The sequence below is a fragment of the Anopheles coustani genome, chromosome 2, assembly GCF_943734705.1.
Source record: "Anopheles coustani chromosome 2, idAnoCousDA_361_x.2, whole genome shotgun sequence".
Lineage (NCBI taxonomy): Eukaryota > Metazoa > Arthropoda > Insecta > Diptera > Culicidae > Anopheles > Anopheles coustani.
This window is the reverse complement of record NC_071289.1, coordinates 12,312,009-12,337,398: the sequence shown is the minus strand read 5'-3', so window position 1 is coordinate 12,337,398 and position 25,390 is coordinate 12,312,009. Positions and strand designations below refer to the sequence as shown.

General features: G+C 43.9%; 1 protein-coding gene across 1 annotated transcript in view; it reads left to right on the top strand.

Moving 5' to 3' along the window:
- LOC131262322 (CD166 antigen-like) overlaps positions 1 to 25,390 on the top strand; it is a 147,808-nt gene that overhangs the window by 73,411 nt on the left and 49,007 nt on the right. Inside the window, exons 3-4 of the mRNA XM_058264299.1 lie at positions 8,067 to 8,181; positions 8,620 to 8,713. Coding sequence (XP_058120282.1) covers positions 8,067 to 8,181; positions 8,620 to 8,713 — 209 coding nt within the window. The remainder of the gene's footprint in view (positions 1 to 8,066; positions 8,182 to 8,619; positions 8,714 to 25,390) is intronic.

Genomic DNA, 25,390 nt, shown 5'->3' with positions numbered 1-25,390 from the left:
CCGGTAGATGGGATAATTTCTTCCGATAACATCCACAAACAAACAGACGCCCCCCCCCCCCCTCAAGGCAGGTCCTCGGGCGTTAGCATCTCACATCCCGAGCGAAGGTGCGCGTGAAGCAGGTAACCATTTTCTCGTTTACGATTTTGATTTTTATTCTATCTCCCCACTCCCAGTTTCGTATCTTTTCATCATCCCATCTGCCGTGGGGTGGGGTTGTTTTTCCCTTCCATGCATGGCTATCTTTTTCAAAGAAACACTCCATTTAGCCCAACCGTGCCATCGCCCTCCCTCCCTCGGTCGCTCGCAAGCTGGTCCTAATTTAGCATCCTCAAGCGCCCGGGATGCAATAAACCGTTGAAATGGGGATTAAATTATGTACTGGTGTACTGGTGTGTAGTGTAAATAAATATTTATGCAAATTTGAAAACGTCCCCACCTCTAATGGTGGGGACGAGTCGTTTCTAGTCGTCCCGAGAACGCTTCGGAAAGTCGAGTACTCTGTGTTCGGTTCTGGTGAGAAAGCGGCCTTTTTTTCCTTGCTTGAGTGTGTATTTTTATCTCGCCCGAGCGGTGTGAACGCAGCGGCGTGGTGTTTACCAGCCGGGAGCATCCAGAACCGGAAACCGTGAGCGCTCGATACCGCACCGGAAATTCTGTTTGAGGAAGCGTTTTGGCGGCGTCAGTGAAGGAGGTTCCCTTTTCCCCCATTCAAAGCATTCTCACATCTCCGTCCCATCAACATCGACCGACGAAGCTGATGCTGTGTAAGCATGTGTACATCATCGTGTCTGAAGGGTATGTCACATTGCTCCATTAATGTCTTTCGTTTTCCCCAGCGGGGAGCCAACGTGAAAGGACTCAGCCCGTTTGGGGGTCCACCGCACGCAACGGCAACCCCCATCCCGTCCGCCTATCGATGAAAATCAACACACATAAGCAGAAGGGCCAAGGAAAAGCGCAACTCCGAAAGCTAGCGAGTGTCACTTTCCTCACTTTAAGGGCAACCCTCGCCTTACCCAAACCGTACCGGGCGGTAAAAAGCTGCTGAAAAGGCTGATGATGGTTCTTTAAGCGGTCGTTTCAGAATGACGTCGTCCGCACACAAAGCCCTTACTCTCTGACGATGGGGATGCGGATGAGGTGGAGAAATATGACGGCTGGCACGTTCTATGAAGATGTGCCCGGTTAGGAGCGAAGTAGATGGAGCACTTCAAGATGCCGAACGCCGAATTGAGTGAAAGGCGTCATCCCGGATGACGGTGCAGGAACCTGATGCTTTCCACTTCGGCCGTGCCGGTGAGCCGGTGAGCCGGTTCTCATTCACCTGGCCTTTTTTCTTCTTTCGCCAGACGATTATCTCATTCCGGGGGGGCCCCTTCGGGTGGACGCGGAATACTCGAGAATAGCGAGGTCGTGCCGTACGTGTCCTGTTGGTTTAAGCGGTACGCGTGCATGTCAATACTAATGCGCGTGGATGGCTCACAACCGCAGCCCGCGATACCTCGTGTCAGACGCCTACCTTTTCAGCCGCCTTCTTTCTTGGACCGTGCGGTTTCCCGAGACAAGCATGGGGAAAGGGAAATAACATTAAAAGATTGGTTTAATAGCATAAAATGAATTTAGCGTTTAATGAATCGCAACTGCCGCAAAACGGTGCCGGAAGGACGTAGGGAGGGGCTTTAACTCAATAAAACGAACATTAGGTGCACGTTTTACAAGCGATGATACTTTAGAACACATCCATTCGGAGAAGTGCTTGGAAGAGCTTCTTTGTATGTAATCGTGAACAACGGCTTCTTTTTTATCAACATAAACTCTTACCGCTTTGAGATGAACCTGGGAAGAGATTGGTTTGGATTGCTATTGAACACACAATATGTCTCAGTGCATTTCTAAGTGTTATAACAAGCAATACTAGTTTATGCCTTATTCAAAAACCCTACTGCATTTGGCATATTGTCTATTTTGAAATCACATTGAACATTTAAGGCATAAAAGACTTTAGACTTTGCGTAAATATGTTCACAGAGTTAGAAGAAAAAAAAAATGCGTTCTCGATTTCGTTCAACATTAAGCTCCAACTTCTTAAATTTTAATTGTTTCAACAATATAGAAAAAACGTTAAATTAATATATAAATTGATTCAATCCCGGAAGACTATTACGAAAAAAAAACTCTTCTGAAATGCGGCCCACTCAAACGATACCCTTCCATAAACAATTCTTCCATCCAAAGAAAAGGATCAATCATCATCTAACCATGAGAAGCGCCAAATTAGCCTGAATGCGCATTAGCGTACCTCGAAGGTCGGTGTAAAATGGAAGGATTTAAATGTCGCCAACACTGAGTCCCAGAACAAGGGATTGGCGGAGCTAAGCCGATGTTCTCGCTGCCACCAGCTAACGATAACTATCAACTCGGCGGCCCCGGATCAACATGTTGACAACCAAAAATCGATCGCTGCCCATCCTCCCTCCAGCCCCCACCCCCTCCACCCCCTCATAACAGGGAAAGTAATACCACAGAGTAGTTGTAATTCGGTTGGTTTAACACAACCGATCCGGTTCTTGACTCGCTCGCCTGCTACGTTGACGATTTAATTTTTTTATTCATTCTCTTGTCTGGAAACCACACCTTCCCGCCTCGGCGAGGCTTCCCTCTGCGCCACCTGGTGTAATTGTATGGCTCTCCTCGTCCCTGGCGAGCCTCTTCTTGTTTTCTCCAGCTGCGGTTTATCACCAGCGTGGTAGCAGTAACTGGAGCATTTGCCACTCGATGCTCCTGTCGAACGTTTGTCTGCTTTCTTCCAGAAGAAACGGTTCCCTCGGTTAACCCACGCTGTTTCTGCGCCATACTTTGGCGACCGGGCGACCGAGTGCGGCAGGGGACAAAGTCGACGCTATAATCCTTGCTCTGCAGGAGATTATTGTACATTTACATAATTAAAACATAACAAAACGCGAAACTCTGTAACCACGGTTGACGGGTTCGGTGCAATTGCTTGGGTGGGCGCGTTCTAAAGCCACGACCTTAGGTCGTACCATCTACGACTGTTTGCGCCTGCCGGGACTCCTGTTTTGGCCTCTGGCTGACAGTTTTTGGTTCGGTGAAGGTTTTCTTCAATTTCGTGTTTATCTAAACGGGTTCAAGAAATCGCAAACTCAGCTGACACAGTCTGACGATCATTCATTCATGGAACGTGCATCGTAATTTTCTTGAAACTTGTTGAAATGCAGTCAACGAAAAACGTGAAATCCAAGAAACATTACTGGGACAAATAATTGTTAATTGTTGTGGACTCAAGCGACCAGCAACTAAAAGAGAAGATAAAAACTCTAGAGAGCATTTGAAATATTGCTAAATAAACCGAAACTATTTCAAGACTCTTCAGCCTGACATTGCATGTACCAAAGACAAACTCTAAGCATTTCCTGACCTACTTTCACAGCAAAACTTGTTTGTAACGTTTATCTGTATCGTCACGCATTCTACAACGACTTGTGGTTAATCATTACTGGTTAGACCTTCCATTAAAGCATTGTTTACTTGCCTCCCGACTCAAGGATAAGTCAAGACCACACGATGCTTGATGGGCTGATTTTGCGATAGTAGTTGGCGGGTCCGTTACTACTCACAATTAGGTACCCGGCACCCATCAAAGAGTTATTCTAATGCCGACGATATTATGTATTTAATTCCTTCTTTAAGTTAAAGTGTACTGTACTCTTGCGAAACCCTCCTTAACCTCCGGTCGTACTGTTTTGTTTGGGGGAAGGTTTACGTGTGGAAGCACAATTAATTTTGTTCATCGCGAAAACCCTTATCGCAGCTATTTTTGAAGGTGAAGAATCGTGTAGCATTTTCGAAGAAAAGCGGAAATGCCAAGGAATAATTTTCTACGAACAAAGAATGGTAAAAAAGCTTTATGGCTGTACAAACTTAGTCGAAACTGTTAAAGCAAGTTACAGCAAAGTCTGCCATCGTTTTTGCAGAGCTTGGTATGTTTGGTAATTTTTATTTCCACTCTTAAGAATTTCAACCTACTGGCCAGGGCCACGGGTCACTACCGGACTTTCGGTTCATCAAGACGATCGACCGATTTGGGGAACGCTGAACCATAACCGAGGCCATTCTCTGCCCCACGTGAGCTTTGATTGCTTCGTTTCAAATGCACGGCAAACTGCTGCGTTTCGGACGGTCCCTCGTCGGGGCCGGCTACAGACCGCGCCTCAGCCGGCGAACCTGTTCAACATTCCATTTTCCCCATTTTCCACGTAATGAGCTTTCCATGGGACGTGCACGACGAACTGAGCGCTGGGGCGGCAGCGAAAGAATGTACCACTCCAAATTGGTTCGAAATTCTAAGCATGATGCCGAAGCAAACGGCTACCGAATGGTAACGGTTATGGAAAATAGCTTGTTGCTTTTTTTATGGCCGCTTTAGCTGGCCCAATTTCCGTAACATTCCGGACTACACAGTTTTAAGTGTTTTTTTGTGTATGTGTGAGGGTGCTTTTTTTGCTATGTTGATCATTTTAGCAGCTTCTCAGCTGCGCATCTGCGAAAACCGGTCCGTCCGAGCGTCCGAAGAGATGGAAAATTGGGGATAAAGCAAGAATGGTCATCCGAGCGAGCGTGCTGAGTCGAGGCGAATTATGAAATCGGTTGAATTCAGCTGCCGGTAGCCACGTGCTTTTGGAAAATATTTTATCTTCCGTTTTCAATCCACATTCGGCCAGAACTGAGATAGCTTTCCAAACGACGCGATCGTTAACAGAAGTAAATTTAATTTTCTCATTCCACAAGCGCCATGCCCCAATTTTCAATACGTAATACTAAGGAAAGTAACAGGATGTGTTGTGCTACGTAATCAGAATTATTAAAAATTATTGGTTTTTATTTTTAGAGTTTCAACAATAACCAGCAGGCATAACTTGCAGCGTTACAAATTGTTTCAGATATTTTCACAACAAGTAAATAAATGGAAACATTTATCACAACTTTTTACATGGTTATTCAAATATGTAAAAACAAAGAAAAATAAAGTACCATTCGATAAAAACATTTAAAACAGCCAATAATACATTTAACACAGCCAATTTCTAAATTCAGCTAACATTACTCCAAAAGGTATGCTATAGAAAGGTTCCAGTGAAATTCTAGATTTATTTTGTTTGAAGCGCTTCTACATTTTCATTTGTCTCGTGCAAGATCGCTTTTCTCTAGATTCTTTAAGGATTCGATATCTATAAGCTGGTAGAAAAACATCTTTAAATTGATTTTTTCATTCAAAGCCATTGTTGCAAGTTTGTATGGAATCAAAGGATAAAAAACCATTTCACGTGAGCCTCACTGCTCGTTCGGTAGTCTTACTTTGTAAAATTTCTCATTTTTCCTACAACTCCGCCGAAAGCGCACCTTCTGGTGCTTATTGCATCCATCAATCACTGGTTCCTCCGGACGGGTGCTCAGGCTGAAAAGTGTATTCCGATTTTGCCAATGTTTCGCTGCCGATGCCATCTTGCAGGTGTCCAGAGCGACAAGGCCCGTCAAGACAACAGAATCGCACCCTCACCTCATGCGTCACGTGAGAACGAAACTTACACCACACTGGTGCACCCATCCATCATTCTTTCTTTCCCGCGCGGCTTGTCGACTTGTTCACAACTCACCGACTGTTCCATAATGGGCGGAACGGGGCCGTATGGGGTGGAGAAGGAAAACAAATCACCCACTCATCGGCTGCCATTCCCTCACACGGCCTCAAAAGTGCGGACAAAGCGGACGGACATCTTTTCTCTTTTGCATCTTGTTTATTCGTGTTTTTATACGAGAGTGAACGAACACACAAAAGCACACCAGACACACATACGCATACGCACCAGCACTGCGTAAACATCTCCTGTACAACATAAATCATTTAATAAATGTCATCAACTGTCTTTGAGCGTTTCGGTGGCGTTTTTCACCAACCCACCAGCAAACCGGGGCCAAACTGATAACAACAAACTCTTTTCAAAAAGGCGAACGCGAAACGCGTTAATATGTGTCACACGTTATGTGTCGTACGCGCGTCAAGTGGAAGCACCCAGGAATCATTAGGAAACGTCGTGCCATCCACCTGCCACGGCTGTCGTACGTCGTTCGCCTGCCACGGGTGAAGGGTGCCGTCGAAAAGTTTAGATAAAAGTCAGCGAGCGCGTTGATATGCTTCACCAGCAATTCAGCCTACTCGGTTCGTTTGCTGCCTGCCGACATTAGTTAACGCATTTTCTTCCGCGTTTTGATGTCGGTGCGCGCGTGAAATGAACGACCTACTTCGATATTTTTCGGTGGCGCGATTGCTTTTCTTCGCAGAAAATTTATTTTACGAACCACCATGCGCCTCCACTGTAAGCACCACCATGCGGCCCCACCGTAAGTACCACCATGCGCCTCCACCGAAAGCACCACCATGCGCCTCCATTGGTGCAGATGAAATTTGTGCAGGGTTCATGTTCAAATTTCTTCCTTTTTCCGTCTCTATTCGGTGCGAGAACAAAGAACCTTCTTTTAATTGCTAGATTGAAGGCTTCAATAAATTAATTTCCCTACATCGCACATTTTGCAGCGACACCAACCGAGGGCGTGAAGTGATTACGTGGTGTAAAGGATCGCACACACACGGGTATATCTCGTGTGTACCCGAGGGTTGTAAAATAGGAAATTGGCCCCGGTAGTAAAATTAAAATTCACAACGACGGTCGAGGAAGCGACGGAAAACGATTCGATTCTATAAGTTCCTTCCCGGAATGGCGGTGCTTCGCCTCGTTTAGAAGTGAATTGTTTACCGGAAAGCATTAGTTATCTATTTGGATTTTCCACGATCGACGATGGTACGTGTCGCATTATTTGATAAGACGATTTCTTAATCAGCTTGCTTCAGTGATTGTGTCCTTTTGCTGTAATGAAGTGCGTTGAAGTATACAATCTAGAGCCCAAAAATAATTCTAACCTTCCTCCTCACCGCACTAAGTAGCTTTGTCAAAATTGATAGGTTACTTAAAACTGTTCCGGCCGATACTTTTACACCCACACTTGCTTAACTTCTCCATGACCTACCGACGCGATCCGCAACGCCAAAGGTTAAGAAAACAAAGCCCCAGCCGCAGACAGCCGGCGACACTACCACCGTCCGGGCGCCGGCCTTCGATACTCGTGTACTGTCGGAGACGATAAAGTTTTAATAAATTTATTTAGCAATTAGTGTCATCAAAGCGAAGCCATTCTCATACACACGTTTCTTAATTGCTCCACCATTAAGCCATCGTTTTCTAACGAGCATCGGAGCCAAAGCATCTAGACTGCCTTAGCCCGCACCATCCGGGAAGGGAGGGGGGACCCTGGCGTTTTGGGTTGGCATAATGATGCCACTCTCGTTTACGTGCGGGAATTTTCCCCGACGACGACGACGACGACGACAACGACGGCTAGCAGGCGTGGATGGCGTTGTGATAATGCCCAAGTCGGGGTTAAACTGTGGAAATTGTTGGCTACGAGGGGGTAAGATGGCTTGGTCGGATGGAACCGACAACGACGAGGGGGTCAACTTTCTCTAAACCCATCCAAAGCGGTTGATAACAAACAGGTTGCTATCGGTTGAGGAAAGAGTACATGAATCGCGCGGTTGACACATTCTGGCTTGTGGTTGTGTTGTCTTGCAATGGTCTGAGGAGCGGAAGAAGAAATCTAAATAATTTGTCTAACAAGTTTGAACCAGCAGTCTCCCAGTAAATATCATGAATTAATTTTCTTCTGGTAAGTAACATTTATGAAAAAATATTGTATGCTTTGATAGCGTCTTTAAAATATAACTGAGTTTTTGGAGTTCGATTCAATCCTCCAAAATTAGTCCATCAGTAGCTGAACCTGTATATCCAGGAACTGATGAATATTCAGAAGTATCTTTTTCTTACCTTTTTGCATTGGTCAATACAATTTATTATTGAAGTTATATTACAACAATGGTACTATAGAAAATATTTAAAAATTTATTGCTTTCTGATTTTTTCTTTTCATTGCAGTTTTGACGTACGGGGGAAACCCTTACAGCAAGCACGCCATTGGTCAGCGCCGGAGATCTTCGGTCCACGAGCCCACTTTAATACCGATACGGATCCGGCCACGCTCGATATACAGGTACGTTGGGTTGAACGTTGTACAATCCGCGAGTTTTTCCGATTTCCTTTTTCCCTCACCTGGTACACGCTCCCACCAACTCCATCCAGTCTTACGGCAGGGTATATCTTTTGGTAACTTTTCCCAAAACATTGTTCCACCATCCTTCCCGACAATCACCCTTTTTACCCAGGTAATGTTTGCCACCGAGTGAACGATCCGATTCCATGTTTACGTTGGAAAAAAGAAAGTTACAAAACTCCCGAAAAGGGTTTTCACCCCACTCGCCTAAACATCAACATCTTCAGCTGACTTTGATTTTGATCGTTTCCATTTTTTCCCACACTTTCTTTCTCCCCTCTGTCGCCCTCACACATCGGCATCATCGCGCTGCATCCGGTGGCCTGGTGCGGTGGCGGAACAACGCTCGGGTACTGATGGGGCCAAATATTTGCTTAGGACGTCCGGCGCCATGACGAGGGTGTCTACCGCTGTCGGGTTGACTTTCGTACCAGTCAAACACAGAGCTTTCGATATAATCTCAGCATCATCAGTAAGTACAAACCCAGCCAGCATAAATAGATGATTTGCAATGTTTCTTTCCCTTCTCCTCGCTTCGGAGCGTCTGTTGCTCCCCTTTTCTACCCTTATTTTCCGCCACACGACGACCATTCGACAAAGTAAACTCGTACACTCATTCATCTCTGCCCGCGTACACATACTGGCGCCTGTCGTAATCTTTGCTAAATTTGACATTTTACATTGCTGCATATTTTATACCAAACCCCTCACAGCAATACGTGACATCGGAAATTTTCGAAAAAGGTAAAACCTACTTTTGGGATTACACATTCTTTAAACACCATCGCGCAATGGCAAACGAACTTAACCCTTTGTCATCTGTAAAAGCGAAAACTTTTGGTCCGATGCATTCTATTTGTGGATTAATTTTCCAAATGAATTTTATTTCACAGGAAACATTCCCTTCGCTGTAATTTATTTTACCTTTCGGCAATCCCATTTGAATAATAAAGTGATTTGGTTTGCCAACTTGTTGATGAAAATAAATACTTGAAAATAAATATATAAAAGTGTAAAAAGCTATCAAAAATTAATCGGCAACTCAGTTGGTCATTCGAGTGAAATAATTTTCCTCCAAATTGCAAACCATCTGCTCATATTCTGGTCATCAAAAAATCAATTTTTCTGTGAGATTATTTACAATTTCAAATAAATTCCCCGAACGAGCCAGGAAAATATTTGATTTGGACCGCATTTCAGCTAAATTCGTCCAGAATGCAACAAAAAATAATTTAAAATCAGGCAGCCTATTCGTCAGCATACTCCATGTATTGAACACAGCTACAAAAATAGTTCCATGACTACAAATTTACGTTTTCCACTTAAACCCAGCTTTGAACAACTGAAAATTTCACCGTTCCATGGTAGAAAATGCTTTGCACCACAATTACTGCCCCTGAAACATGCGAGCTCAGCGACCGAAAAATTACAACCACCCGCTTGCTCGAAATCAAGCCACAACCAGCGATGGCGAAGGATGCTCGTGTCACTTTATGGCACTGTCAAATTATAAGCAATTTAATTCAATTTTACTCAACTTCATACCGGGCGTGGGCCGCACGGGGACCAGCAATCGCATTCGGTTGTGATAAAGAGTCGTGCGGTTTTGTATTCGTGAGAATACCGCTCCGTTGCGGTTTCGGTACGATTTCATTATGAATACAGTAAAAAACCTACCCTATATATATATAGAGCTACACGGAAAAGTTCTTCAAGTTCACGTACCACCGCAGTGGCGCAGCAGTCACGGGAGGTTCATGTTCCGTGAGCGAACGCCAACACGAACGTAGCAAATTATGCCAGTACACAAATTGCGGCATGTAGTGATCACCACCGAACCACAAAGACCAGTTATTATAGCTAATCAACCTGTGACACCTTTGAATTGAGCTCTTTTTACCAGCACAATCGGGTTGCCTTCGGGCTCGGAAAATAAGCGACTTAGCGTTTGACCTCAAAATGGAACCCTTACATCGGCACAGGTGAGTTGTCAGTGAAAAGGTTTCATGAAAACTAACAACCTGATACTTTTTTGATGATTATACGATAAAAGTTGACGCATGATTTAACCATGATCCCTAAGGTTAGTTGCTTGTCACAGCGTTTTAAACCACTTTGTGAGAAAATTTTGCTAAACCTCTGACGGTTATAAGAAATTTTAACCAATTGAGAAGAATACCATCAATTTATTGCCCGATCGAGCGTTAAAAGGATCAGTTCAAATTAAAATAACTCACTGAGCTAAACTGAGCTTCCCCTGCCGGATCGAGATTGAAGCTACACCAACGAACAACACAATTCTGCCTCATTCTTCACGCCACCACAACCAGAAGAAGATTACGAGGTAACATAATAAACGCCCTACCGTAGAGGTGCAAACGAGTAACCATATCCTTTTATGGACGTTATGGTGTTTTGTGGTCCCTCGAATGGCCCGCTCCGATTGGCAATGGTGTTGGCAGTAAGGCACACACTGTTGCACGTTCACTACTTCCCCAAAACCAGCCAACATCAAGGAGGAATACGATTCGCATTCGGTTTCTGGCACAGATATTGCTCCTTCGAGGAAAATAGGCCTCTCGCCGGGATCACCACCGGTCGGCACAATCGGGCGAAGGCTTTTGGCACACAATAAATTGCCTGCTGGAAGAGGGACCAAGGGGTCGAACGGGTGAGCGGGAGAGTGGCTGGCGATAGGAACGCACGGAATGCCGTCGAATGTAGCGCGTGTGGCCACGACGACAAGGACGCTGGCGCTCAGCGATCCGTGATCGATCAATGTCTATTGTCCGGGGCGGAGGCGACGGCCGAGGGGAAGAAACCGTGCGCCCAATCGTGGGGTTTTCTTACGGAATTTCGGAACACATCAGTTCCGGTTGATTGAGCCTCCAACAAACCATTGCAGATTAAGGTTCCTCTCCCTGTGGCACCAGCGGGGCCTGGGAGGATGGAAAGGGAATTGAAGATGAAGGAGCCACACTCTCACACACATATTTGTACCCATTGCACCCTGGCGGAACCTCGTACACCATTTATCACACTTTCCACAGCCCGTTTCGCAATTCGCAAGTGATGTAAATGGCACCACCGAACCCCGAAATGGCCTCGAAATTCGAACACGGATCAACACGGAGCGGTTGTTGTCAAGTGGGTTGTGAAAGATTTTCAACCTCTATCTGCGTCGAAGGTCTACATTTCGTGTTTTTCTTTTCAAAACGCGTTTATTTTAGGAGGTTCAATTCTTTTACGTCTTCCTTCCCAACTTTTGTCTTTACCAACTTTACCCTCTCCCCGAGACAGGATCCAACCATCCCATCCCGGGCGCCAACTCGAAGGTTATTTATGACCGTTGCCTCGCTTTTGGTACATCGTATGCTGGCTGGAAACCCCCCCCCCCCCCCCTCGAAAGTGCTGGCCAAAAACAAACCGAACTAAGATGGCGCACGAAAGGCTCGAGATCCACCCAGATCGGCGGATGGTTCGTCCGGGTTGAAGTCATAAATTTTGCACTGTCGGGTTGTATTTTATTTTTGCTTACTTGACCCGACGCACCTACGATATAGTTGATGCCGTTCTTTGCGTCGTTCCCTCGCCTTCCGGTGTGCGTTTTACGAGGCCCACGTGACCACCGCCCAAGGTCACAGGTTACTTCAAGGGATCGTACATTTTCTGGTTTGCCGGAAAGGAAGGTGTTACTTTTATGTGAAGAAATTTTAGGGGTCGATTTTCTTGTAGAAAATGTTCTTAAATGTAGTTTCGTTAGAAACCACAAAGTTTTCCGCCAAACCGGATTCGTACGACACGAACGGTCACTTACTTCTTGAGGAACTCCCACTTATTAATTAGACTAATTTTTCAACCACCTTCCTGGCGCGAAACTATTTTTACCGCAGTATGAATCATTCCCGTATCGAGGTGAACATTTACCATGCTCTCAGTTCCACGTTTCTTTTTTACCTCCTCGTCCAACTCACTATCAAAAGAGTACTGCACGACAAGGATAGCACGCTCAAACTACGGGTTCTTCCGCCGGATATCCTTGCTGGACTTTGTCGGTGACGTTGACGGTGAAAATTTGTCACTTTCGCGGACCGCCATGCCGGGGGGCCTCGTACCGGGGCGGGAAAAATGAGATCCCCCACCGTGAGTAAGCACCCATTGTCGGGTTAGACCGAGCGAGAAGCATAATACCCTCACCCTGGACACGATGGAAACTTGTTTTCCACACCTCCGCGGCGCTCTACGCCATAATCCAGCGAGCGAACCGTCGCGGGTGTCCCGACGTGCCCACGGTGGGTCCCTGCCCGGTTGCTGGTTGATAATTTATTCCCTTTCTCCTGTTTCTGCTTTGATGTGAAGTACAAAAGGATCGATGGAACCGTCGACCTGCCAAACCCATCGGACGCGAGCTGACCTTGCTGAATGCGCCAAAGCACCGGGTGTCAAATTAAAGCCAGCAGCATTCATCAATTATTCCGTTTGATGAATTTCCGAGGGCGAAAAATGTAGCGGCAACATGATAAACTTACATTACCGAATCCATGCCACCAAAGCCGGTGGAAGACAGCGGGACATGGGGACGAGCATAAATTAATCAAAGCCCGCACGTTCAGCGGGAGTTTTGTTTTAATAACTGGGTTTGGAACAATCGTGGGAAATAGTTTACGCCTACGTGGGAAACTATTTGCATCATAGTGAAAAGGAATTTGTTGTACGGCACCGTTAGGAGTTGTTCAGGAGAATTTTCTGTGCAAGGAAATTCGATCACATTTTTCTCGCTGTGGAACTTTAAAGTAATAGAGAGAGAAGTAATAGAGAAATACATCTAGTATGATTTAACATCCAAACACTAATCAAAATATTGAGTAAAGTGTAAAGTGTGCAAATAAGAGAGTAGTTTAGTTTAAATTTAAGGTAATTCACTTGAGAAATGATAAAAGGATTCCACGGATAGTAAGAATCCTTCGTTTACTTCAGACAACAGTTTGGAAAAAACAATAAGAAACAAATCGGTTGGTTTTGTCAAATCCAAAATTAAACCAACAATTTCCCCCAGCTGCACGAGCGAGCTTCATTAATCGAGCGAAGTTTTGTGCAAACAGCGCACAAACACTTTCAATTATCGAAACATCACTTTGTTTCGCGAAGAATGATAATCAAAAGAACACAACCGTCGGGCTGACTAACTTGTCACCGCGCGCCAACACTTTGCAAACAAGCTCTGGAACGCTAATGCAAAATCAACGTCTTCGCGGCGAAACTCTCACTAGCATCTTACGGCAATTGCGGCCACCGGCCCACCGTCTCCCTCACTTTCCCGCGTTCCAGGAAGGTGAAATTATTCCGTTCGTTCCAACACAATCGGATTTTTACGCTTCGCCAAATATTGATTTGTCATCGCGGTATGCACAAACGGATGTTGTCTCTCAGGCTACAGCTTGCCTCGCGGGCGCTTTCGGGGGGCTGCGCACGCGACGAGCACGCATTTGCATAAGTAAATGTTTGTGTTTGCCCACCGCGAACGTAACAGGCGGTGGGAGGAAACGTTCGGAATTAAATTTTACTTGATTTTTGCTGAATTGAATTCACAGTTTTCCTTTCCGACCCTGAGGGTGCCATCGATTCTGAGAAAAAGGAAAATTAATGAACTCACAGCCGCTCCTTTGGTGGACTGATGGTGACGATTGTTTGATAGTTCTTTCCCCGAGCCATTGTTGCCAAATCGACGACACGCCGAGGACGTTATCTTGGGAATGTCATTGGCCCCGAAACTCCAACCGTCTTACGATACACTTTCGTTCGAGGCTTTTCTCGTCCGCGAGAAAATGATTAGCATATCGCTGATGGGACCATCGCTAACCCATCGCACCTGCTCGCATTCCCGAAGGTGCATTAGCGTCTTTGGAACGGGCTGAGAATGGAGTTCGAGCGCATCGGAGCCGGTCTCAGGGCGAGTGCCTTCCACCGTGAGGCATCAATCAACAGGGCATGAAAAATTCATAACGCACCTTCGATGGCAGGATCTGTCAGAAGCTTTTAAGGATTCGAAGCCGCCAGAACACTATCGGGGTACAAGCTTTAGCAATGAACAGACGCCAAAGGCCCACCGAGCTAGCCTGAGAAGTTGTGTTTTATGCAGAAATTTGTATGCAACACAATCAGCCTGATTAAAGCCAAGTATCGAAACCTTCGAAGCAAGAGCACGCCTCGTGGAAAGCTTTTCTGCGTGAGGTATGCTGATTCGCTTAACCATTGCATATATGTCACTTGCTTATTTTGTAGATAAACATCTTTTGGAAATCCAGCAAAGCTGTAATAGAAACGGGCTGTAGGCAGGTTCGGAATTTCATTCCAAGGATCACATTTCCATACTCACAATGACGCGAATATTTTACCAAAACACATGTTTTTATCTAGCAAAGGAGACTATCTTATAAGCAAGCATGATTGACTGGCAGGATTACCATGAGAAAGTACTTCATATTATTTTAAGCAATGGTTGTTTTAGGCAATCTAGGCCCAAAATATTTCCGAGGTCATTCCAATTTGTCAATCGAAAGTTATCGAAAAGCCAAGGTAATGCAATGCCTAGCATTAAAGATTACACTCAAAATAACATATTTTCTATCGCTAATGTCCATCACCAGTCGATTTTTGTTGTACTGTTTCCATAATGAAACAGATTGGTACTTTAACGTTGAGTGAATTGTTTCTTCCCATTTGTTATCCCGTGTTTCCAAAAACCAATCCCTTTCAACACCGTCAACTTAAGGGAAAATATTCCGCTCATGCAACGGCTTTCGGGAGGAAACAATACTTTACCATCGCTTAACGGAAGACTGATGAATAAACATAGATTGAGCCAACGTTTTCTCAACGACGGAAAAAAACTGCGACTCTAAGTAATGCGATAGCGGGGCGAACTATTTTTCTACCAGCTTCAAAGTTCTTAAGCTAATTCAGCTCGACACCACCCTCAGTCGAGTTGATGCGTTCAAGCGCAGACGGACAGAATATAGCGGGAATATCCGTACCAGCGAATATGGTATCATTTTTCTTAATTAAGCCACTTCCGGTTCCATTCCGCCGCTAATTAGTTCCGTTCTGCTCTTCAGCACCTAGTTTTGCCAGAGTGTGGCCTCGTCAAGCTGTCCTGGTGTCTACGCGTAATTTCCGACCTACGCCATGATTTTGAGGCGATGGCTTCGTCGGTCGAAAGACTCTACAACTAAACAGCAGACACAATGGAACGCAGAACTATTTTGAGCGCGCCTTGAGACATTAAAACATTCAAATGGATTGGGCAAATCCTTGGAGCATTGCAAGCGCAATTCTATGCTTATGACTTTATTCTGGAGGCAAAACAACTATTAGTCATCGGAAGTGGATAGTTGAGGAGAGTTAAGGGCCATTAATTATCTAGCAATGAGGTACCCTAATATCGTCCAAACGCTTGTGAATTTAACTTTTTAACAAAAAGCTCCAAAATCTGATTTAATTCTATGGCGATCTAAGTCTTGTTTTTCCCGAAAGTGTTACCTTCTTGCCATTGATGAGTCAACTTAATCTTCAAGAAAACTCGTTCAAAACAGAATGCTAAAAACGATGCCCTTCAAAGACTTATGCACATTATTCTCATCCGCGTAATCATCTGGACCATAAACTTGGCCAACGGTCACTGACACTCGCCGGTCCTCGGCAGAAACCACCGCAACCGGTGCTAGTCCAAGTTTTCCAGCAGTCTCGCGCGCAAATAACAGTTAAGAAGCAAGGTTCACGCGCTTAATGGCGCTAATCATAAGCGGAACCCAAAATAGTACACCATTCTGGACGACCGATGAAGTAGGAAAACTTTGCGAACGACCCCCTCCTGGCCCTTCACCGGAGGAGCAAAACCCAGCGCCAAGAGATGTTAGAATATGGCATAACTTTGGCGAAGCGACGCTACCGGCTGCAAATAAAGCGCGGGCAGGAGTTTTTCTTTTCCACCCTTACTTCATCCTGCCCGGCGTTCTAATATCGTAATTTTTTATTAACTCCCATCATGGCTCCCATAAAACGCCGCCAAGTAGCGCAGGTGAGTATGGAGCATAAAGGACAAGCGAAAAGTCACTCACACTCGGGGTGGCGTCTGAGACCGTCGGGAAAAACCCCTCAAGGATGCCCGAATGCCCTTAGTAGAGGTTCACGTGTTTGGCGAGACGTGGCCGTAGAGCCCTCTTATTCGCACTTACTCGACGCCGTTCCGTTTCATTGGAAACTTAAAAGCTCTGGCTTTCCCTTCAGAGATACGTCTCTTTCCTTAGGAGGAACCACTTTGTCCCGCGGATGCCCCGGCGGTGTAATTATTTCTATGACTCTTGCCTTCAATTAAATATTCCATCTCGAGTGGACGAAAGGATGTCGTTGACTTGCGCTAAAAGTTTTCCACGCTTCGCCACACGAGTGAAACACACGAGCTGTCGGCCATAGCTGCCCGTGCGTGTCGGTGGGCCTTATGCAAAGAGCCCTCAGAAACAAGCAAACCTGTCGGGAAGAAGCAGTCCAAAGAAGGGCCTCTTTTACTACACACACACAACTCGTCACTTCGGTGCCGGTTCGGTTAGAATGGCATTCGTCGTCGTCCTTCGAGAAGATAATAATTTTCATGCTCCATTCCAAGCATCTTCCCGAAGACGCTCAAACGCAAACTCGGAACATGTCGTGCCAAAAGACTCAGTCTCAGACGGACAGACTTCAAGATTGACTCACCCTCGCCTGATACCGGGTTCGATGTAAAATTCCGTTGTCCCTGTCTGCGAATTACGAGCCCGGTTTTAGTCCTCTTCCTCCGTCCGCATAGAAAATAAGATTGAATCTTCCGTTCTAATGGCATCGTAAAAGTTTTAGTGCTTCCTCATGTTATAATTTAGATAGGCTAATGCAGTCACGATAACAGACTGCCGTGAGCCTAGTAGATCTCTTCATTTCCAACGGACTGCAAGTTCGTTGAGATCTCAAGGCCGTTTGGTCGGAAGATTGTTTCGGTGCAATTAAATCTACTGTAATGAAAATGCGCTACGTTTTCCCGTCTTGAATCGACAAGTTTGTCACATTTGGTAACAAATCTAAATGTTATTGTCTTGTTCAACGAACAGTTTAAAGAACAAGTAACTTAACGGGAGCGTTGGAAAATTATTTATAAAATTATGTTTGTAAATAATATTTAATAAAATAATCACATCTATTTTTCGGTTGCATGTCCCTAGAAGGGCCTGAAAGCGATGTAAAAAATTAAAATAGTCAAAATTGAATCGTTTATTCTTTAATTTATTGAGTATTAGAACGATATAGGTTCGAAATTAATAAAACTTAGATTTGTTCAAATTTACATCAAGGGCTGGCAATTTTATCATTTTTTCATGGTTTTACTTTGATTGCGCCACTGTGCTGGAGGATAGAAGTAATTTCTCGTCCAATCAGCTGCATGCATCCTGCAATTGGCTTGCCCCAACTTGGGTCCGGCTAGTTGACTTCGAGTCCCAGCACGCACTTGTCAGCGCTGCGCAACAAGGCGAAGGCCACAAATTCAGGAAGCTCCACCGATCCTTTTTAGCTGATTGCAGATAAATTCATCAAACTGCAGTCATATCCACTGCAGGATTATCGATCCCTTGCTTGGCGGAAGTTTGAGCTTCGGCTTTATCGCGGTTCGAGTGACGTGACATCAGGAACAACATTCTGGAACGGAGGTAAATGGAAAACCAGCCATCATCATCAGCTGCATTAAGCTTATCCGTGGCACTTGAAAACCCTCTGATACGGGAAGTTCTGGTCAAACCGCCACCAGAAGAAAATATTGTAGTAAAGTTTCAAAATAAAATATCCTTACATGTAACACCCTATTGACACGATTAAAAATCCAGCGCTGAGGAAATATACGGTGCTGATGATATTTTCTTTGGTCATCTCAAAAATTACATTGTACAGCGGTACATAACTGGCACCAGCGACTGCAGATAAAATACCCAATACGCAGTTTATTTTTGCTATGAATAAAAAGAAACAGTATATACCTATATTTTATCAACGTCCGTTATACAATAATAAATAAATAAATAAATTAATAAATACTTATATTTTATTTCCTTGAAAATTAAAACAAGCATACTATTTAAAAGATAAATTTAAGCAGATTTTAAATTTCATAACAAGTTTTCGGTAGAATCATGAAACTGAGGGCAAAACCAAAAACTTGATTGTTTCATTATTTTCGTACATAACCGCTGTGAAGGAACTTATCTCATTCTCTCTGTTTCACACAAAATGGGCTCATTTACTTCAATGAAAATGTCATCTAAAACTCAAAACTTACCGATTTCATCTTCTGCAACTAACTTTGATAATATGCTCCGAATTAAAATTTCTCGACTATCTTCAAACAGATCAATCGTAGTAGCTGCAAATAAAAGATTTATAATTCCTACAGAAGCAGCAGTTGCCTAAAAGAAATAGTAATAGTATATGTTTCGTTACGTAAGAAAACAAATCGGGACACAACATGAATTATTTAGTATTCATTACCAAGATACATTTTCCAATGAGCGTGCAAACAGCAGAAAACACACAGAGCAGTTGGTCAGGAACTTGTAGGCGTTGGCTCAAAATGTTTGCAACCAGTAGAGTTCCTAAAGCCGTCGTCAATGTTTCGTAAGATATGTAGTAGCCAGCGGTGGAAACCCAATGGTTTTTATTCATTAAATTTCTAGTAGCTAATCCGTCATAAACTGAACCGTAGTTGATAAAATACACCAACAAGGTGAAAAAGATAATATTCCGTACATTAAACTCTCGTTTTCTTATCAACATCTGCCACAAGTCCTTTGCACTAGTAACATCAAACAATTTCCGCAAAGAATTTATGTATACTTTCTTGGAACTATCGACATTATTAGCTGTATCAGATTTTTCATTTTCTTTGGGCTCTTTCAAAACAAACAAACAGAAAATAACGGCAACTATTTGTGTTATAGCACAAATTATCATCACGCCTGAAAACAATGAATGATTTTTAATTAATTACTTACATCATCCGCCGATTATTTTAACATTAGATACGTACTCATAAAACCTAATAATTTGAAGATTGGACCACTCAAGGAGGTCACAACAACGGTTGTTATGAGCATCAGGAATTGTACGAAGCCAAACCTAAACGTACGATCCTTTTCTTCAACACCTATCGTCAAAAAGCTAAACAGGCCCGCGTAGAACACTCCACTACCGCCAGACAGGCATAAGATTACATTTGGGACTATTCCGGTCACTAGCAGAGGAATTTCTCGCATAAAAATTTTGCATATGATAAGAACTGAAATTAAATTTAAAAAAAAAACAAAAATGTCATTCTATCTCAGAGGACAAACATTATCTCAATGCTTGAATCAGATAATCATTCAACTAATAGAAATTTATTTACAAAGCTGTTTCGATGCTTTAATCCTAAAATGAGAAATTCGCCGAGGTGAATACAATAAAATGTTTTGGGGTCCGAGACACGCATACGATTAAGCTAGTATGATAATTACCCCACGATTTCTAGAAACCACCACTCATCCACATCCACTGTAAGTGTGGACTGACTTTTATACTTCACACCTAAAGCAAGATTCTGTGTCTTTACTTCTGTGCGAAGCGCATAAATTTTAGCTGACTTAAATTGTTTTAGCATGCGAAGTATAGAATTATATACATTAGTCTTGAAAAAGCAAATCTATGGGCCCTATATAAAATATTACTTGAACTCAATTACCATAGTTAAATAAAATGTATAGCATTATACAAATGTTACATCTTCTTCTTCTTCTTGGTGTAACGACCTCTTGGTCATGCCTGCCCATTAAGAGCTTACGAGACTTGTTTCCCTGTTGTACGTGGATAGTCAGCCCTCGCCGTCGAGGTGGTGAGCCTCGGAGCTCATGGGCCGATTTTCTAACCGGCGCTACCGCTCGGCTGTCGCGGACCCCCAAATGCTACATAAATATCACTTTTAATTGTATGCACTCTGAAAATTCATCATACCACGGATCAGCACTTACCTACGTAGGTCAGCATGTTGGCTAAGAGGGGCAAAACAAGGCATGGCTTGTACAACTTAACGCGATCACTCCAAGTTCCAACGAAAAGTAACACAAGTATCTGCACAACACCAACTATAAATGTAATTTACAGGCAGAAAAATATACATCACATCAAACATAAGACCAAAACTAACAGAATTTAAACACTTATCACATCGTACCGACGGGTGTAGCGACCGATTCCATCTTTGTCACGGCATCGGTAGAATTAGGCTGCGCAGTACAAGTTTCATTTTTAAACACATTAAAGTTTTCTACTCCTGCTATTGAGGTAATGTTATTGCCCTCTGCACAAATGGGGATATCCTCCAATTGTTCAAAAAAACCACAAACTTGGTCACTGTAGCCAAAAGTCGCGGCACAAGCCTGAAACGATGCAAAATCATCGTTACTGATTATCTGACAAATACGATTATATTACTTGTACCTTTTCTAAATAAAACCAATTAATTGCGGTAGATCCGATACCTTCCAAACTGAAAAGAATTGCCAGTGGTTCAACGGTGATAGAGTTTCTTAAGTTCCGCCAACTTTCAATAAAACCTTCACGCTTCACAGACTGCTCGTCGCTTGCCATAGCTACTTTGGTTACTTGCTGGGCCTGGCACACACCCTAGTTCGTCACTTAAAAAAATATAACTGTTTAATTTATTTGACGACCGCTGCCAAATTGCGACCAGTTGCCGTGTGGTTCCAAAAATCAGTAAAGCATGGAGAATGTACAAGCCACTCTTATAAGCTACACAGCAGCAACACAGCGACCAGAAACCGGTCGCTGGAAGATGCCACCACCAACGAAAACCAAAAATGAACCGCAATAAAAAATCCTGTCTTGAAATTTACTGCGAATTTTCGCTCTTCGTAACCAAAAGCATCTTTTTCAGAACCGGATTGACCAAAACATAGTTGTAGTTTTGGGAATTCCAAAAACATTGCAGATCGTAGCATAGCGTTGTCAAAGTGTTTGTGGGATAAACTTGTTTTAGTATCTAACCGGTCTTGGTGGTAAAAATAGAAGAAAGTGGGATAACATGTGGTAAAACGATCGTCACCACTTCGCCAAGGAAGAACCTTGAACATCATTTGCCCGGGGAGACTAGGAATGCGACGACTTTTGAACATGCGTGATTCGAATAATGTTGGTACGAAGTTTTACAGACTTGCTTTTAAGTGTAATATGTTTATTCAATAAACTGTACAAAAATGTACAAGAGTACGATTTTAGACCGTTTTTAAAACGAATTGAACATCAAAGTGCAGTAATATCCACAGCTGGATTGTCAATACCCCGTTTATCGGACGATTGAGCCGCGGCTCTATCGCGGTTCGATCGTTTGGTCATCAGGAACAGCACGCTGAAACAACCGTATCATCAACATTTACGCACTCTGGAACCGAGGTTTCCTTAATAAACGATTCTCATAATACTTACATGTACATTCCCAACGAGACGAGTAGAAATGCTTCACTGAGCAGGAACACTGTACCGATGAAGAACTCTTGGCTCTTGAGGTAAACCGTGCTGTAAATCGTTGGATAGATAGCAACTTGCGCAGAGTCCATGATTCCGAGAATGGCTATAATTTTCCCTATTTGCGAATAACGATAAGAAGAGTATAAGTTCCATTTCAATTGAAACGGCTCACATGCATTACATCAATCGTCATTTAAAAATGAGTAAATAGCAATGCTATATACAAGATGCAAATCACTCAATCATCCTTTTTTAAAGATCTTGATTTATGCGCGCCAACTTGAATGGAGGCAAATCGAAGAAAACTGTGTCCGACGTTTATCATTCTTATTAATTTCAATTTTTTATGTCTGGCAGGAAAATTAAAAGTCTAAGCAACATCAAAACGTTAGGTTTTCTAAGTGGCTGAATGTAAGATTTGCAAAATGTTCGTGCAATCTTCTTAGTATAATGCTGTTGTCCACGTTTGATCAAGCTTATGCTAAAACGGGAATATAATGAACTGCTGGCATTTAAGCGAAAATTCTTAAGCTAAAAGCGTTTGTGGACATCCTGCCAGAGACAAGTTTCTTCAGCAGAACAATCTGTTATTGCTCGTTTTTAAATTTGCATTCCACTGCTTTTGCTATGGTTGGACGATAAGGCAAACGAAAAACAAAAACTGTTTTACAAAACAGTCCTAGAGCCTTGTTCCCAGTTTGGAGGGAATACGCACAGGTTGTTTGCTGTGTGTCTTCTATCGTATCACAATGATATGCGACAATAATGATATGCGTGAGGCGTAGAAGAATCCAAAATTCAAAGACTCCCATATTGAAGAATAGTTTTAAAAACCGGTCTGCAGAAACTAAGAACATAAAATGGGGATCAGATCCGCATATGTCTGCCTAACAGGTTTTTGGTTCAACTTTTAGTTGAATATGCAATAAAAGGCTTCTAGCCGTGGTGAAGATATGTATCGTCTGATTGTTTTAACTTAAAATAAATGAGAGGAAACATGAATGAAAAGGCGATGCCTTTTGTGAGCCGAAAACCTGCTCGATTTGGTGAACATTTTAGCTCATTCGAATAAAATATGACAAAGTAAGTTATAGCATACCTATTTCGTCCTCTCCAACCAACTTTGACACGATACTACGAATTGCAATAATTTTGCTTCCTTCAAATAAGTCGATCGATGTGGCGACGTAGTAAAGATAAGGTTTAACGGTTGCCACCGCTATTGCCTGAGGAAAGTAAATACAATTGTCAAACAGGGCCAAAATGTTAGTTTGTCATAAACTGAAAGCTTAAAGACAATTCCACAATTATTATTATTTTGAACGATTACTTACCATGATCGGCTTTCCAACCATCGAAAAGCAAACCGAAAACACACAAACCATCGCATCGGAAACTCCCAGCCGCTTGCTCAGAACGCCCATCGCCAGCAGCGTGCCCATCATGGTCGTCAGCAGATCGTACGATATCCAAGTGCCCAGGTTCGTTATCCAGTTGAACTCGACGTACGCCAAAATGGCGGCCGATTCCGCGTCCCCCAGTGCGCCATAGTTGATGAAGTAGACCAGCACGGTCAGGTAGAGAATTTTTCGACAGTTGAAATCACGCTTCTTCACTAGCACCTTGACGCAGTCCGTCACGAGACTTATGTCAAACAATTGGCGCAAGTTGGCGGAGGACAGTTTCTTCGGCGCATCATCATTCTGTGCGTTTTCCTCCTTATTCAACTCGGTTGGTTCTTTCAGTATGTACAAACCGTACAAAAGTCCTATGCTGTCCGTCACGATACAAAGCACACATAGCTCTAGAACGATACAAATGCGAAGTGCCATTAATTCTTGGGCAAGCTTCTCGGTTCTTCATTCACCGAACGGTACTCACTGATGAAACCGAAATATTTAAAAAGATGGCCACTGAAAAAGTTGGCCACTATAGGAACGGTGGCGTACACCACGGCCGTGCAGGCAAACCGAAACGTTCGATCCTTTTCTTCGGTGCAAACCGTCAAATAGCTGTAGATGCCCGTGATCACCAGCGGAATCCCACCGCTGAACGCGGTGATAATGTTGGGAACGATTCCCGCCACTTCCAGGGGGATTTCCCGCATAAAAATCGCACTTACGATGTACACTGCAAAGAAATTTATGGAGGAATGTGAAGTAAGATTTGTTTTGTTTCGAACCTCAAACGGTACAATAACAACATTGATTAGCGTAGCTAAAACTGGGCACGCTTTATAGACGTGTAATAATTATAAATGATTCTTCCATCACCTCCCATCCAATCTTGTCTCATTATCGCGTTGAACTGACGTTGAAGTTTAACAAAAAAAAATGCAAAAGAGCACACACACGCGATGGCTTACCGATAAATGCCACTATGTCGGCCGCGATCGGCACCAGTATGCATGGTTTCCGTAGCCCAACACGATCACTCCAACTGCCCGCGAAGAGAAGCACCACTGCCTGCACGATACCGACTGTTGAGCAAACAAGTGGGTAAAGAAACGCACAAAAGAGGCTCATCAATCATTAGATCATAAATCACCAGCATTAAGCACTCATCAAGCCGTACCGAAGATGCTCCGGTACGAGTTCAAGAACACCACCGCATCAGTAGACTCCTGTTGCGCGCCGCACACCAAACTTCGAAACTCGGTGAAGTTTTCGACCCCCGGCAGGGTCCGGTTGGAATCATCCGGCTCGGCGCAAATGTCGTCATCTTCTAGCTGGGCAAAATACTCACAAACTTGCAGATCATAACCGAGCTTCGCGGCACAGGCCTACATTGGTGGACGACGGACAGGTTTAGCGAATTTTTTCGGGTCAGTGGTTCCACGCCGATCGACCGCCCACGTACCTTTTCGTACTCAAACACCTTAAACGCGGTCCCACAGACGACGCCAAAGATGTAGAAAACGATCACCGGCTCGATCGTGATATAATGTCGCACTTTGCGAAACATGTCACCCACCCGCAGGGGTATGGAGCGATCGTCATCACTGGATGCTTTCACCACCGCTTTTGCCATCGCTAGGCTGGTGAGTCTTATTGCTCCACTTTCGTAGGTTTAGGTCGCGCCACAACCAGTCACTTTCTTTGACTAACAACAAACTCCGCGGAGTTCGTTGAACGACACCCGTGCCGGCCAACTATGGGAGTGACCGGTTTGACGAAGCTTCGATGACCACGATGTAAGAGGGACTGTTCTAAGCAACGAACCTTTTTACACTGCGACGTGAAATGCGTCTGACCGTAGACAACCTCCTGCCCGAGGGCATACAAAAATGAAAATAAACAGCGGAAGAGCAATACAACACAACAACACATTCACGACACCGAACCAACCGCCCCGTTACCATTTGAAATCGAAACAGCATCGTCTTCTTTCCAAGGGAACCGGAATGGAACGGCCAGCGCACAAGTGTGGATTAAAAAACTTGATTTCAGTCGTACTCTCAGCTGTTCGGCGAGCCCGCAGCATAACGCCGTGATAATGGTGGTGAGGCCCGGTGCTTCCCGGCTGCTATCGGCAACAATCGCAAACCCGTTTTGGA